Genomic DNA, 17,292 nt, shown 5'->3' on the forward strand with positions numbered 1-17,292 from the left:
ACCCTACAGATTTAAGTCTTTACTATTCAGTGGTGAGGAGCATCTTTTTATGCTAGTTCTGTAGTATAAAGGTTTCCTTATGCTGAAAGATTCTCCACACTTTGCAACAGTTGTGATTTATTGAATTAAGACTCATTTACATTTTTATGACTATTTATACAACTGCCAAATAGCCAGATGTATTCAGAAGGAACAGATTAAAGATGAAAATCTAGGGAAATGTATCTTTCAAGAGCTGTGATTGTGTTGTTGCAGCCATGTTGGTCTCAGGATATTAGAGAGGCAGGGTGGGTGAAGTAATATCTTTTTATCTGGAATTTCCAAACCTGAAGAAGAGCTCTGTGTAAGTTCAAAAACTTGTCATTATCACCAACAGCAGTTGGTCCAATAAAACAGGGTTCTCAACCTTTCTTTCTGAGGCCCCCCAACCTGCTATAAAAACTCCATGGTCCACCTGCACCACCACCACTGTTTTTCTGCATATCTGGTAGTTTAAAAGCCAGGCTCGCATTAGCGGCTAGCAAGCAGGGCAATTACCTGGGGCCTCACACCACAAGGAGCCCCTGTGAAGCTAAGTTGCTCGAGCTTCAGCTTCTTCTCTGGGAGGCGGGGCTCAGGCTTCAACATTCTGCCCTGGGCCCCGGTGAGTTTAACGTTGGCCCTGCTCACTGGTTTATTTTGATGGATCCTCTGAAACCTACTCACAGCCCCCCAGGGGGCCCGAGACTTCACCACTTTGTCTTGCTAAGTGACATGATTTTCAGTTATCTAGGAATTTGCATCTATACATAGTATGAGGTCTAAACTGAAAAGTTGCTGCATCTGTACAAGTTGGTGAATTCAGAGCAAGATGTGAGATATTTAGAAAACTCCAATAATGTGAAGTAAGAAAAAGAAAGGAACCTGGCTCCTGCCTCTGTGTCAAGTGCTGATTTATAATTCCATCCATTATTACCTAAAAATAAAAAAATGCAACTGAAAATTGTGGTCTGTTAACACACACAGACCAATTTTCAGAGGTGCGGTATACTCAGGCCTCCCAAAATAGGTCACCTGCTTCCTGATAACATCAATTCATTGAATGGGAATGGCTAATCCACTTTGACTCTGACTACTAGGCATCTGTGCCTAGTGTAAAGTAAAAATTCCAGTATCTGTATTATATCAGCAAGAGAAATGGGCTGAAGTTTTAATCTAGCACCAATCAACCATACTAGTCAGGAAACAGGGAGCTTCTGCATCTTTCTAATAATTTACTTCAAAGTTTTCTAGTTTAACAGTTCTCTTGCCTCAAGTCACAAAAAAAGTATAAAGCAGCCTTTTAAACAAGTTCTAATTTAAAAAAAAGTTACCTGTAATACTGAATCCATTTCTATATCCTTGCTGCTCCACAGCAAACATCCATCCTATGATACCTCCAACAGAAGCAAGAGGAAGCAGAGAATACCCCAGCACTCTGGAATAGTGCTGATAGCAGTATATGCTCGCCCATGGTTCATCACTACATAAGAATGGAGGTCAGTGTTCTCAAATACAACTGGAACTGGGTTACTTCCTACAAAGATTTTCCCTTTCACTTTCCCATTCACTCGCTGAGGAGAACCTGGTCAATCAAAAACACCAATGTAAGGTAAAGAATTTTGCAAAGTAAAAACAGAATTAACACATTGTTCAGAGCTACATTTGCTAATCAGTATATCAATTTTGTGTAGATAGAAAGTAGAAAATTAGCGTCAACATTCATGGCAAGAGACAGTTGCTCACAGAGTTAGACATACAAGCCACCTACAAATGCAGTGTAAAGTAGCATAGGCAATTATGGTTTCATTGCTATGAAAGAGAGAGTGGGCAGAGTTACAATAATTAGAAGTTGTCCTTTTTCATTTTTCCCAGGGATAGAGTTGAATAAACAAGCTGTTTTGTTATACGATCTGCAAATAGTGAATGCTATATAGAAAAACCCGAATGCCATACAGTAAAGCCCCTAATTACACAAATTCCTACCTTCAGAGTCTGCCCTAAAGCAGTGTTTTTCAAAGTTTGGGTAGTGACCCAATACTGGGTCACAGCATGTTAGGCACTGGGTCGCCTTGCTTAGCACCCAGGGACCCTAGCGGCTCTGGTCAGCACCGCCAATCGGGATGTTAAAAGTTCCATCAGCAGTGCTGCTCAGCTAAGGCAGGCTACTGCCTACCTGCTCCGACATCGCATTGCATCCCAGAAGTAACCAGCAGCGGGTCCAGCTTCAGGGGGGCCATGGGGCTCTGCACGTTGCCCCCCCCCCAAGCACCAGCTCTGCACTCCAGTTCGGTTCCCAGCCAATGGATGCTGGGGCGGGGAGGGGAGCAGAGCCGCTTGCGTGCCACTGCCTAGGAGCCGGACCTGCTGTGCCGCTGACTGGGAGCCACGAGGTAAGTCTGCACCCCAACCCTGCACCCCAATCCCCTGCCCCAGCCCTCAGCCCCCTCCAAACCCAGAACCCCTTCCTGTATCCCAAACCCTTCATCCCTGGCCTCACCCCAAACCTGCACCTCCAGCTCAGAGCCCTGACCCCTCCCGCACCCCAACCTCCTGCCCCAGCCCTGAGACCCCTCCAAACCCAGAACCCTTCCTGCACCCCACGCCCCAAACCCTTCATCCCTGGCCTCACCCCAGAATCTGCACCTCCAGCTCAGAGCCCTGACCCCCTCCCGCATCCCAACCTCCTGCCCCAGCCCTGAGCCCCTTCCCACACGCTGAACCTCTCATTCCTGGCCCATCCCCAGCCCTAACTCCTGCACCCCAACCCTGTGCTCCTCCCACACCTCAAGCCCTTATCCCTAGCTCCGCTGGGTCTTGGACATCAACAATTTTCTTCAACTGAGTCCCCAGAAAAAAAATTGTAAACCACTGTCCTAAAGTATCTTCAGAGCTACAGAGTACAAATTTGCTCCTCCTTATTTTAAGTTTACTTCTATTAAGCAACCAAGATTTTTTTATGGTTCCTATTGTGGTCACAACAGGCTTTGCTGTATTTAAGGTTACATTGGAGTACCATTATAGTCCCACATTTTTCATATCTCAACTTTCCTCAAAATTCTGTCATACACAGGTTGTCACTACTGCTGCACAGAGGTAGTATTCTGGATTAGTATTTAAGATGCTGTGGTATTTTCTAATGTATAAAGTACATGCATTAAGTTACATTATTTTCAGATCTTTTATTTTCCTTGCTCTGGATTGGTTTAAATTTGTAACTAACACTGAGTTAATTGCAATTTTTGCATTTTGTAGAACAGGAAAGCAAGGAAAGCTTTTAGTCAGTTACTTAACAGTCAAAATGCATGTACAGATTGAATTACTAGAAGGATTACAAGTGTATACATAAGAAATTCCTTTTTGGATCTCACACAAGCACAAAGTTGAAATATAGATCCAACAAAATCAGGCAGCTTAGATCTTTGCTATAGGAGCTGAAAAAGTCAGAGAAACAGGAGTCATACTTTGACTCCAGTAATAAAGTCAGACCGTGCACTTTTAAAGAAGTTTATTTCTAGAGATGGGCCAGACTAGAACCCTGGATCCTAAACATTCCTGAACCATTCAAAGAGTATTTGCGCACAGACTGGCTAACCTAGTAAGGAGGGCTTTAAACTAGGTTCGACGGGGACAGGTGAGCAAAGCCCACAGGTAAGTGGGGAACAAGACCTGGGAGATGGGTTGGAAACAGGAGGGAGCACGGGCTATAATGGCAGAGAGGAGGAGGGTCAGGGCAAAGCTGGGAGGCGAGATCAAACCAGTATCTTAGATGCCTTTATACAAATGCAAGAAGTATGGGTAATAAGCAGGAAGAACTGGAAGTGCTAATAAATAAATACAACTATGACATTATTGGCATTACTGAAACTTGGTGGGATAATACACACGACTGGAATGTTGGTGTGGATGGGTATAGTTTGCTCAGGAAGGATAGACAGGGGAAAAAGGGAGGAGGTGTTGCCTTATATTAAAAATGTACACACTTGGTCTGAGGTGGAGATGGACGTAGGAGACGGAAGGGTGGAGAGTCTCTGGGTTAGGCTAAAAGGGGTAAAAACACAGGTGATGTCATGCTGGGAGTCTACTACAGGCCACCTAATCAGGCGGAAGAGGTGATGAGGCTTTTTTCAAACAATTAACAAATCATCCAAAGCCCAAGATTTGGTGGTGATGGGGACATCAACTACCAGATATATGTTGGGAAAATAACACCGCGGGGCACAGACTATCCAATAAGTTCCTGGACTGCATTGCAGACAACTTTTTATTTCAGAAAGTTGAAAAAGCTACTAGGGGGGAAGCTGTTCTAGACTTGATCTTAACTAATAGGGAGGAACTTGTTGAGAATTTGAAAGTAGAAGGAAGCTTGGGTGAAAGTGATCATGAACTCATAGAATTTGCAATTCTAAGGAAAGGTAGAAGGGAGTACAGCAGAATAGAGACCATGGATTTCAGGAAGGCGGATTTGGTAAGCTCAGAGAGCTGATAGGCAAGGTCCCATGGGAATTAAGACTGAGGGGAAAACAACTGAGGAAAGTTGGCAGTTTTTCAAAGGGACGCTATTAAGGGCCCAAAAGCAAGTTATTCCGATGGTTAGGAAAGATAGAAAATGTGGCAAAAGACCACCTTGGCTTACCCTTGAGATCTTGCGTGACCTACAAAATAAAAAGGCGTCATATAAAAAAGGGAACCTAGGTCAGATCACGAAGGATGAATATAGGCAAATAACACAGGAATGCAGAGGCAAGATTAGACAAGCAAAGGCACAAAATGAGCTCAAACTAGCTATGGGAATAAAGGGAAACAAGAAGACTTTTTATCAATACATTAGAAGCAAGAGGAAGACTAAGGACAGGGTAGGCCCACTGCTCAATGAGGAGGGGGAACAGTAACGGGAGACTTGGAAATGGCAGAGATGCTTAATGACTTCTTTGTTTCGGTCTTCACGGAGAAGTCTGAAGGAATGTCTAGTATAGTGAATGCTTACGAGAAGAGGGTGGGTTTAGAAGAGAAAAACGAAAGAGCAAGTAAAAAATCACTTAGAAAAGTTAGATGCCTGCAAGTCACCAGGGCCTGATGAAATGCATCCTAGAATACTCAAGGAGTTAATAGAAGAGTATCTGAGCCTCTAGCTATTATCTTTGGGAAATCATGGGAGACGGGGAGATTCCAGAAGACTGGAAGGGGGCAAATATAGTGCCCATCTATAAAAAGGGAAATAAAAACAACCCAGGAAACTACAGACCAGTTAGTTTAACTTCTGTGCCAGGGAAGATAATGGAGCAGGTAATCAAAGGCATCATCTGCAAACACTTGGAAGGTGGTAAGGTAATAGGGAATAGCCAGCATGGATTTGTAAAGACAAATCGTGTCAAACTAATCTGATAGCGTTCTTTGATAGGATAACGAGCCTTGTGGATAAGGGAGAAGCGTGGATGTGGTATACCTAGACTTTAGTAAGGCATTTGATACGGTCTCGCATGATATTCTTATAGATAAGCTAGGAAAGTACAATTTAGATGGGGCTACTATAAGTGGGTGCATAACTGGCTGGATAACCGTACTCAGAGTAGTTGTTAATGGCTCCCAATCCTGCTGGAAAGGTATAACAAGTGGGGTTCCGCAGGGGTCTGTTTTGGGGCCGGTTCTGTTCAATATCTTCATCAATGATTTAGATGTTGGCATAGAAAGTACGCTTATTAAGTTTGCGGACGATACCAAACTGGGAGGGATTGCAACTGCTTTGGAGGACAGGGTCAAAATTCAAAATGATCTGGACAAGTTGGAGAAATGGTTTGAGGTAAACAGGATGAAGTTCAATAAAGATAAATGCAAAGTGCTCCACTTAGGAAGGAACAATCAGTTTCACACATACAGAATGGGAAGAGACTGTCTAGGAAGTGTGGCAGAAAGAGATCTAGGGGTCATAGTGGACCACAAGCTTAATATGAGTCAACAGTGTGATACTGTTGCAAAAAAGCAAACATGATTCTGGGATGCATAAACAGGTGTGTTGTAAACAAGACACGAGAAGTCATTCTTCCGCTTTACTCTGCGCTGGTTAGGCCTCAACTGGAGTATTGTGTCCAGTTCTGGGCACCGCATTTCAGAAAGATGTGGAGAAATTGGAGAGGGTCCAGAGAAGAGCAACAAGAATGATTAAAGGTCTTGAGAACATGACCTATGAAGGAAGGCTGAAGGAATTGGGTTTGTTTAGTTTGGAAAAGAGAAGACTGAGAGGGGACATGATAGCAGTTTTCAGGTATCTAAAAGGGTGTCATCAGGAGGAGGGAGAAAACTTGTTCACCTTAGCCTCCAATGATAGAACAAGAAACAATGGGCTTAAACTGCAGCAAGGGAGATTTAGGTTGGACATTAGGAAAAAGTTCCTAACTGTCAGGGTAGTTAAACACTGGAATAGATTGCCTAGGGAAGTTGTGGAATCTCCATCGCTGGAGATATTTAAGAGTAAGTTAGATAAATGTCTATCAGGGATGGTCTAGGCAGTATTTGGTCCTGCCATGAGGGCAGGGGACTGGACTCGATGACCTCTCGAGGTCCCTTCCAGTCCTAGAGTCTATGAGTCTATGAGTCTATGAGCAACCAGTCTCTAGTTTTCCTTTAGATGTTCAGTTGTCCTAGCAAGCATGGCTGAAAAGCTTGTGTAATTTCTTATTTTATCTCCATTTCAAAATGGAGACATTTTAAAGCATTCAGTTCATTTTTTCACTGTATTATTCAAAGTATCATCTTGGCTGCAATAGTAAAAGTTACCTGCCCACTGCCTTCAACTTACGCTTTGGGACTGAGGGTGCCCAAGCAGCCTTCAATTATTTTTCTCCACACAAAGCCCCATGAACTAAAAATTCAGATACTAACACTGGTTTGTAATGATTGAAGTGTCAAATATAACAGGCTATTCTAGCCTCTGTGCTAGACTGCTGAAGTCTGGAGAGACTGCTGAGTAATGCGGAAGCTTTGTGTGTGCTGTGATGTGTCTGGTTCACAGAAGCTCAGTGCCCTCAGCAGCTGTGGCAGCCCATTTTAACAAATGGCGTGTTAAGTTGCCAACTGTACAATAAAAGCTTTGACAAAAAAGCTGTCCAGCTCTTAGTCACAAGTCACACAGCTCTTAGCACTTAGTCTACAACAAACAAATCCTTGATTTCCTAAATGTATAGTATCTAAAGTAGCTAATTTTCCTGAAAAATACTCATTACATTTTAAGTAGGCTGCCAAAGACTGCAGTATTCCCATTTGCTTATATGTGAAATTTACAGACATCCAACACTTCCCAGTTTTTCTGCTTCCTGTTCACATAAAAAGGGGAGGGGGGGGGAGGGGACTAAACTAGACACTGAGGGCACTGGGTTGTTAATTGTTTTTCCAGTGAACATATGTTCCAGACAGCCGTCTACATATTTTCTTCACCCTGTAACTATATGGAAAAAATGTACTTTTCCAAGCAATGAATATTAGGAAGGGTAACTTCCATCCAGTTTCGACCAACCTTGCATTCAGTGTCAGCATTCATGTTAGCGGGTTGAATGTTTTTCAGAAAGGCTTCTACTATGAAGCATTGCACATTGCAATACCCCATAAAAGAGAAATGCCTCATCATTACTGAGCACCTACACTCTACAGCCAGCAGGATGAGAGAGAGAACCTCAGTGCAGTACCGTTAGCCTCATCTGTGTCAGTCAAATAAAGTCTCAAGAATGTTCCCAAGGAACACAGTGCGACTTCTTGTAGTAAGATACAACACTTTACTGTAGATTACAAAAACCATTTAAATGAGAAAAGCAACCTCACCCCTTTCTGTACTAAAGAGGGTTTTAAAAAAAACCATTGCCTATTTATCCATATAACTGTATTACAACATTAAATGTCTCGTACAAAATGTTAGTACAACTATTTAGTTTTGAAAAATTACATTACCTTCTGCTACACATTGCCTGCCATTTCCTTTGTAACCAGCAATACAACTGCAACAATACCCATTGGGATAGTCTCTGCAAACAGCATGAATGGAACACTGATGACGGTTGTTAGCACAGGTCTGTTGGACATCTGTATGGTAACGGAACACTGTAGGAAGAAAGACCAACCAATTATATTCTGCATATTGCATTACAGCCATAACATCTATAAAGATTCACAATAGGGCCAACTAGAACACAACATAATTCTGAGTTAGCATCAGAATTTCGTTGTGCCCATTTGATCAGCTTTTAGGAAGGGCAAACAACTGCAATAGATTTTTGCTTGCCTTGCAATATGTAGCTAATTTGCCCAAATATTCCAGTAAAAGGTACTGGGCCAGATCCTCAGCAACTGCAAATCAGTGGAGCTCTACTGTCTTAAGTTATGTCAATGAAAGTACACCAATTTATGCCAGATGTCAATCTGGTCCTTAAGCTAAACATGGGGAAAGTTTCTCAAGGTTCTGGTTTCCTGCCCACCCTAGAAGGGACAATGTGGTGTTTAGATGTTGCTTGTAATTATTAGAACTGGAAGCACTGGCTGTTGGGAGTCTGAAAGGACAGGAAACAGGAAGGAGAGGGGAGGAGTGGAGGAGGCGGAGTGAGAGTCCCAAGGGTGCAGCAGCAGCTTGGTAAAGAGGTTTCCACTTTAAAAATAAAGTCCCGTTGAAGTTTGTTAGTACCTTGCCTGGTTACCACAACAGACAGCCCATGAAACCACTGTTAAAACCCACACCTGTGCTCTTCAAGCTCACAGATATAACAATCCTCATATCTGAGGTCAGGGAACATTCTGAGTCCTGTCATTCCAATAATTGCTCAGTGTCGCATTCGGCTTCATATTCGCTATATTCATTGCCTCAACAAGTAGCATTGCTAGTATAGAGCTTTTAAACACACAAAACCAGGAATCCTAAATTGTAAACAGCCTTTTGTAGTGGTGGCTCAGGGTTCTCTGACCTTATCAAGTGATCTGTGTTCTATGAAGAGTTTATAAAGTTATATTTCTGTGAAAACAGTTTGTATCATACACAAACAATCCATACTAAGTGCAGCAACATATTGCAACTGTTAAAAATGCAGGTCATTACTTTAACAACCATAATAACCAAAACAACTTAGATAAAAAATGTTGTTAAGACAGAGATACTTTGAGACTATATTGCCCTTCAGAAGTATTAATACACTTATTCCACAGAGACACTAGTTTCTCCACAGCATTCGATCCTGCAAGCTACTGAGAACAGACCCATTGCGGGACAAGTCTGTGGTAAGCACGACTGGCCATACATGTTTGTGGTCCAGTATTACAATTGGACTTGAAACTGTCCACACATCCCCCTAACACAGCCAAAACTAAACAGCTCTGTCTGGAATTTCAGAGGTCGAAGGGCAAATCAAAAAGAAAGAGCCAATTTGGGGTGGAGGAGGCAGTGGGAAGCCATTCTGGGGGGAAAACAGGCTATATCCAGCAGCTTAGAGAGCACTCCTTAAATAAATCTACTTTTCATGCTTCCCACACAGATCTTTCATTGACACCCTCCCATGATGGGGGAAGTGGAAAACAAGTGGATAAGGGGGGATAGAGGAGGCTGGTCTCAGGACAAAGTGGAAGCCACACTGGGGTGTTAGGGTGGGAGAATGGGGCATAAGGGGGAAAGTCAGGTGCCAAGAGCCTAAAACAGTACAAATGACTTTACCAATCCCAGTTTCCTCAATATCTTCAATATCTTCCACGTCTATAACCTGAGAATACTGCTGAGGCAATCGCTGGACCTGAAACTGAGGTGGCGTTTTCCCAGTCGAGAGTTCTGGCTGTTGATTGAAAGAGGATTCTCTTGGAGGTGTCTCTATTGTTATAGTTTTGTGTGGTGGCTGTAAGTCATCTTCTGAAGCTGACTGAGGAATTCTATATGTAATATGTTGTTGATCCCCTCTTCTGCTGGGAACATCATATGGTACCTGCTCTGGGCTTATTTCAACCAAGTCATGGTGCAATACAGCTGGTTTTGAGGTCACGTCCTGATACTCTTCATCACCACCAAATTCTGGACTGTTGCTGATTTTGGCAGGCACAATGCTATTAGATGAGCTACCAATCTCAAAAACCCAGATTCCTTTCCTTCCAGAATTGCTGCTCCTAGAAAGAGAGAATAACCACACTAAACAAAGGGTCAGGTAAACATAACAGTAAATATAAATTCTATATGAAAATCACTACATATTTGATTCTACACTCCACTGATAAATACAACAACAACAGACCTATACAAAATACAACTTAGGGCACACGGCTGGAATTTTTAATATACATTGAGAACGAATTTTTTTTTTAGAATTTATCTGGAGGCTAGGGAGGGTTGGGAACAAAAAGGGGTATAATTTGACCCATGTTGATAGCAGCACTCTAAACTTTCTGAATTGTTCTCTTTCCTTCCTGTCCTTTTCCCCACAAACACAGAGGCAGGGGTGCTGGAACAATTTGTATAGTGGGAGCACTGAGGGCCATTGAACCAAACTGTAAACTTTATATATGATGAAAACCACTTCAAGCCCAGGGGAGAAGCAGCACTCCATAGGCAGTTCCAGCACCTATGAACAGAGGTCAAGACTTTTCAAAAGGGGATGCCTAAAGTTAGGCTTCTCAGAAAGTGTTCCAATTTTCAAAAGGGCTGTGCACCCAGTAGCTCCCACTGAAGACAACATCAGCATCCACTTTTGAAAATCTTGGTCAAAAACGTCTCATTTTTCAAAAAGTACAGGAGTACTTGTGGCACCTTAGAGACTAACAAATTAATTTGAGCATGCATCTGATGAAGTGGGCTATAGCCCACGAAATCTTATGCTCAAATAAATTTGTTAGTCTCTAAGGTGCCACAAGTACTCCTGTTCTTTTTGCAGTTGCTACTCTGAAACCTGTCATTCTTCAAAAACGATCAAATTTTATGATTTATAAACACAATGGCTAATGAAATCTTATTAGCTATGACATTTTCCTCACATTGCAGACTGCATAAAAACATGTCAGACAGTAGAAAAAATTGGGATCTGGGTTTATTTATTTATTTTAAAAGCATACTCCTGCAGGTTTCTGATGGACTCTTCATCATTAGCAACTGTATTGTAGGATCCTGGTTTTATCCACAAGTAGTAGTTTGTAGCGGCTTGACTAAAGCCAACTGTAGCAGGAATGTTTTCCTCAGCATTCTTGGAGTGTGCACTGTAGAACTGCAAACCATCTTCTGGATAAAGGAAAACAGCATAGGAACTGGAATCAGAAGACGCTAAAACAGCCTGGAATGTGTTTCTCTGTGGGGAAGATTTAAACTCCATTTACTTGTGGGAAAATATTCAAGATTAGAAAAAAAGAAGACACTTTACAAAACAAATTCAAGATCTGGGTTCACACAGTGGGTTGTGCATTACACAATTATTAGAGACTGTTAAATTCCTTTGAGAAGTTTTTCAAAGAAACAGATTTAATTTTTTTTTCAAAAACACATTTGTTTTGACTATGCTTAAATGTCACAATCAAAGTCTTACCGCAGATAAACTAAAGACAATGTAAAATAGCCATTAGGATGCTTAAAAAAACCCTTAGTTCAATATATGTTTAGCAAATTGAAAAGTCTTTTTAACAGAAAAATGGAGTGGATTGGCTGTTCCTGGACGATCTTGTATCAAATTTAGATGCTAATTACAAATATCTGCACAGAACAGCATATTGAATTCAGCTTCCGCAAAATTAGGCCAAAAAAAAAAAAAAGGTTTGGTTTTCAAGTGAGAAATGTCCTTACACAATAACCAGCTGATATCAAATATTGATACTGACTTTCCAAAATTACATTTTCAATTATCAGATGTTTTACAATCAGAGTTTTCTGTTTTAAAGACTTAAATCCCAGCTGAAGCTCAACATGGAGATTAAAGGACTATCCACAGAAAGAGAGCGGAGAAACTATCATTTTAAACTCTCTAATGCAGTACATTCTGGGGCATCTCAGACCCCACATGGAGATGAAGAAGCCACTGGTGTGCAATGAGGGGCAACACACAATACAGGACCCCTCACGGTGCATGCTGTACTGGATAACCAGCAGCAATGTTCAGGATACTTATCAACCAAACAGATCATTCCTTTCATAAAGCCCAGTTTATACTAAGCCAATAAATAAATAAAAATGACCAAATTAAAACAAAACAAACAAACAAACCCTCAATGCTACCAGATGTCAAGGAATCAGCTGGCCTAGTGGTACTGCACTGGACTGTAAATGACGTATGTTTAGATGCAGACAGCACATCCAATTTTGAATTCTGATCTGCATTTTTTATTTTAGGGCAGTCAGGTGAGGAGAGGATTTTGGAGAAGTATTTTATTATTTGTTGGTAGAGAACATCCATGCCACTGCATCACGGCCCTTGCTGAGACAGTGTTCCAATGAGGGCCATTTAGCTGTTTACCACTGCCCCAGCATGAGCCCCATTATAGGGAAGGTGGATGCTATGCCTCTGGCCTAATCAGACACAAGAAACTGGTATTTGGCAAAACAAGGCCCTGATGCTGGAAAGACAGAAGCACATGCTTAGCTTTACACACTGAGTAGTCCCATTGACAATGGAGCTAATCTCAGTACATAAAACAAAGCATGTGCTTACATCTTTGCAGAATGGGACCTAAAAGATTTAGAAGATGGGGTGGGGAGGAGGGATTGTGGCTCTCAAATAAATTGTGAGGTTAAGTCCTAAGCATACATGGATCATCGTACACGTATCTTAAAGAGTCTACTATGGAAGGCCTGATTTCAGATATGTGAGTTTGTGGTGAATAAGATGCGATCAACCCAAAAAAAGATATTGAGGGCTAGATTCACAGAGGACTTAAGTGCCTAACTGCCACTTTAGACACCTAAATCCCAGAATCAGGCCCCACTGGGATTCAAAACCTCTGCTCAGCTGCCCCTGAAATCTGTAGTCACCAAAACTGGCTCAATGCCTCAACTGCAGTATAAGTTTACCAGGTATCTGTTTTTGCCTGAGTACATGCACTGCAGCCCCAGACCAGACATCTGGACACCTAAGCCCCAGAGCAATGAACGAACCAGGGAAAGACAGATATACACTCCTCTGCCTACCTAGCCTGCAGGGCCTGGTCTGGAAAGCATGTTCAGAGATCAGCTACCAGATCAGGCCCTTATAGAGATGTTTACACAAAGACTGAGAAGCGTACACAAGGGAGAGAGCAGGGGAGAACAATCTTCCTCAGAACCTTTCAGCCAGTGGCTGGGGTACTCATCTGGGATGTGGAAGACACCCAAGTAAAGTACCACCCTCCAACTGAGACACAGGAAAGATTTGAAGTGGGTTCTGCCACCTCTCAGGTGGATACACTAGCCACTGGGGCATGGTATGTTCTAGTGTGGAGCTCTCAGTCTCCCCTGTCGAAATGGGGATAAATACATTTTAAAAAGAGTCACTGGAGTAGGGAGACTGAATCCTGGGTCTCCCACCTTTCAGGTGGGTGCACTACACATCAGGCTACAGAGTCAGTCTCATACTTACCTGCTCGCTCGGCCCAATGAGTGCAACAGTTTCAACAGGAGAGCCGGAGAGAACAATGTCAGAATATCCCATAGCCCAGTGGTTAGGGTGCTGGCAGCAGAGACCAGTTCAAACCTCCTCTGTCCATCAGGGAGAAGAGGGACTTGAATTGGGGTTTTTCCACATGCCAGATGAGTACCCTAACTACTGGGCTAAACATTGTGAGAGTGCTGCTGCTGCGCCTCCTCCCCCCCTGCTAACTTCTTTCGAAAACAATGTAGGCACCTCACACCAAGAGAGCATTTTCCACTGAGAATCCCATTTTGTAGGAAGCACTTCCCTGTAGCCCAGACTTAGGCACCTATCTATGTATGAGAGAGGGGGAAATGCTTCACACACCCGCCTTGGCTTAGCATCTTCCACCTTTGGTGAGGCATCACCTAGTGTGCTGGCTTTTGTGAATCCCATTCTAAGATCCCATCTCTTCCATTCATTGTGTAGGGAGCCTAGGTGCCTAAATCCAGCATTTGTGATTTTCTAGGCACCTGAACGTTAGACCTGATGATATTGAGTGTCACCACATTAAGTTTCTTTGTTAATTTAGCCCCCAAAGTCCAGGTTTCAGTACATCTAAGTTCCCTGATTATTCCAAGTATCTGGCACATTTTTGGGTGTTATAAAAGTTAACATAATAGTTCAAGGATAGTTTGATGTTGAATAAAAAGGTAAAAATATGGGAGCTTTGTCCTCATCTCTGCCCATATGCTACAAGCCAGACTGCTTACATCTTTTAAATATGTCTGAGAAACTTCACCCAAAAATTTACTTCTCATGAATGCTGTGATAAGCATAACAAGCAAAGCGGTAAGGTATTTAAAGTGAAATAATTTTCTTTTTGAAGTATGAAATATTACAATTGACACTTAAAACAATGGACCATGGAGTTACACTTCTGTTGCACTTGGTCTATCTTAGAGCTCTGTCTAATATTCACCTTGCCTTCCAGAGTGGGGTCTTCTCCAGGTACATGGTAAGGAGCCACAGATGTCCAGGTAACAATGACAACACTGCTTGGGTCAAAAATGGCCTCAGGGAAACCTCGTTGGATATGGTCTGCAGCAAGCTGTAAGATGTCAGGGGATGAATCTTCTCTATAAAACACCTTCCCACGTCCATCTGTAGTGTCCAGATCAGCCAAAAATGGAGCAATAGCTCCAAAACTGAGTGGGAATTGACCAAGGTATTCTTCTTCTTTTGATGGTTCATTCACTGCAATGATCCCATTAGTGGCCACCTAATAGAAAGGGTAAAATCATTTGGACAGGGCAGTAAATATTGTTCACATGGCTATTTCACAAGTCTAAACACTTTAGTAGTATTTTCAAACCCACTGAAACATTTCCGGTTCTTAAATATCTAATATCATTGAAGCTGAAGCTTGTATTTATGAGATAAGTCAAGTTTACCAACCTGTAGGACTATTCCAAAACACACTTTTTATATCTTTTTGGAGGGATCCTGGGGTTTTAACTTTTCATGGTTCAACAACAAGGTACATTCAGAACTGAACATTCTTCTCTCTGAAGGGTAAGATTTCAAACAGCTATATTTCACAGGCTACCACATTCACCTCCGCTTCTGGCAAATCAGTACAAAATAACCACATCTCACAAACTCCAAAACTCTCGATCTTTATAGATCAAATCCCAGTGCATGCAGTCTTTTGTATGGATTCTCTTAGATGACTAGATACTAGCCATTATGCTATTAAAAATGTTTACATAAGAGTGTTGCTAGGTATGAAAGCTTAGGGAAGATGGCACCCTGGGCAAGCTTGTATTTTGGTGCCCCTGGCACCCACTGCCTCTCCTACCCCTTACTCATTCCTCCCACCCCGTGCCGCCTTCCCATTAGTCCCCCCATCACCGCTGGCCCCCACTGCCTCCCCTGGTGCCTGATGCCTTCCCACCCCCATTGCCCCAAGCTCCTTTCTGCGGCCTTGCACTCCACGCCCGCCCCACTCCTTGCCTCTTGACCACAGTACCCCCTGACTATGGTGCCCTGGGCAGTCACCCATGTCGCCCACCCATAAGGACAGCTCTAGATGGAAGAAATGAAGTAAATACTCGAACTTAGAATTTTAGAATGGATAAATAAATACTTAAGACAATTACTTTGTCAACTAACCAGTATGCCAGATTCTCACCTGATGCAAGCTGGTGTAATTCCACTAATGTCAATAGAACTATTTGGATTGACACCACCTTAAAATCTGGACCATACTACTTCTACAGTGTAAGATCCAGGAGCGATAGTATGCATGACATTATACACTTGTAGGAGAGCTTGGGGCTGATGAAAGTGAGGGATCAACAGCATTATCATGTGCCCCCCACAGCAGGAGCAGAGATGTTGTGTAACTTTCCACAACAGATCAGCCAATAGATCATCCTCCTAACTTCCCTGCCTAGGGCTTTTTGCAAACTGCACAATCAAGCCATTCGTCACATTCCTTCCTTGCATTCAAGATTGCTGCAATTTTAGACCCTGTCTACACTGGCAAGTTTCTGCACAGTAAAGCAGCTTTCTGAGCTGTAACTCCCGAGGTGTCCACACTGCCAAGCCACTCAGTGTGCAGAAACTGCGCAGTTGCAGCGCTGTAAAAAAACCCACTCAACAAGAGGTGTACAGCTTTCTGCACTGGGGCTACAGTGCCATGGTGTCAGTGTAGACACTGTGTTCTATTACAGAGCTGCAATTGGGCGCAGGAAGGTGTCCCACAATGCCTGTTCTCCCCTCTCTGGTCATCAGTTTGAACTCTACTGCCCTGACCTCAGGTGACCAACCGTCATCCCCACCCCATAAATTCCTTTGGAAAGTCCCTTTCTTGCTTGCTCGGTGATGCATGCAGTGGTCTCAGCGTGTTTTTTTAGGTGGCCATGCCTGCTCCATGCACCAGGCGATCCCGAGCTGCTGGACCTCATCAGCATTTGGGGAAGAGGAGGCTGTCCAGTCCCATCTGCGCTCCAGCCGTAGGAATTATGATACCTACAGACAGATTTCACGATGCATGACAGAAAGGGCCCCTGAGCGGAACACACTGCAGTGCAGGGTTAAACTGAAGGAGCTGCAGAACGCCTACCACAAAGGTGCAGGAGGCAAACTGCCGCACCGGTGCTGCGCCCATGAGCTGCCAGTTCTACAAAGAGCTGGATGCGATACTCAGCGGCAATCCCACCTCCGCTGCGAAGGCCACTGTGGATATTTCAGTGGCTCATGTTCCAGTTGAGAGTGGACCAAGCCAGGAGGAAGAAAACTTGGATGAGGATGTGGAGGGGGACAGGGACCCAGAGGTAGAGGATGACTCGAAAGATGCATGCAGCCAGGAGCTCTTTTCTACCTCAGAGGAGGCTAGCCAGTCACAGCTGTCAGATGTTGGCAAAGTGCAAACAGGAGAGGAGGCCCTAGTAAGTGGATTTGATTTTTGGGAATCGCTGAAGTGAGTTGTTGGGGGCAGGAGGGTTGCAGAAAGCAGGCTTGTGTCTGTATGATGCACGTATCACCACATGCCTAGTCTGAGTGGCAGAACAGGGTGTTGATGGACTCCCTCACTTCATGGGAATCTGCCTCAGAGATCTCCTGGAAACTCTCATGGAGATACTGGGCAATCCACTGCCACAGGCTCTCTGGCAGAGCAGCTTTGTTTCTTGCCCCAGTAATAGTAACTTTCCCGCACCACTGTGCTGTCACT

General features: G+C 43.2%; 1 protein-coding gene across 1 annotated transcript in view; it reads right to left on the minus strand.

Annotated features, from left to right (window-relative positions):
• Positions 1-17,292, minus strand: part of NID1 (nidogen 1) — an 89,095-nt gene that overhangs the window by 60,238 nt on the left and 11,565 nt on the right. Inside the window, 6 exon segments of the mRNA XM_030556945.1 lie at positions 1,353-1,454; positions 1,457-1,603; positions 7,957-8,106; positions 9,701-10,140; positions 11,080-11,309; positions 14,536-14,835. Coding sequence (XP_030412805.1) covers positions 1,353-1,454; positions 1,457-1,603; positions 7,957-8,106; positions 9,701-10,140; positions 11,080-11,309; positions 14,536-14,835 — 1,369 coding nt within the window.

This window comes from Gopherus evgoodei, chromosome 3 (assembly GCF_007399415.2).
Source record: "Gopherus evgoodei ecotype Sinaloan lineage chromosome 3, rGopEvg1_v1.p, whole genome shotgun sequence".
NCBI classification, from domain to species: domain Eukaryota; kingdom Metazoa; phylum Chordata; order Testudines; family Testudinidae; genus Gopherus; species Gopherus evgoodei.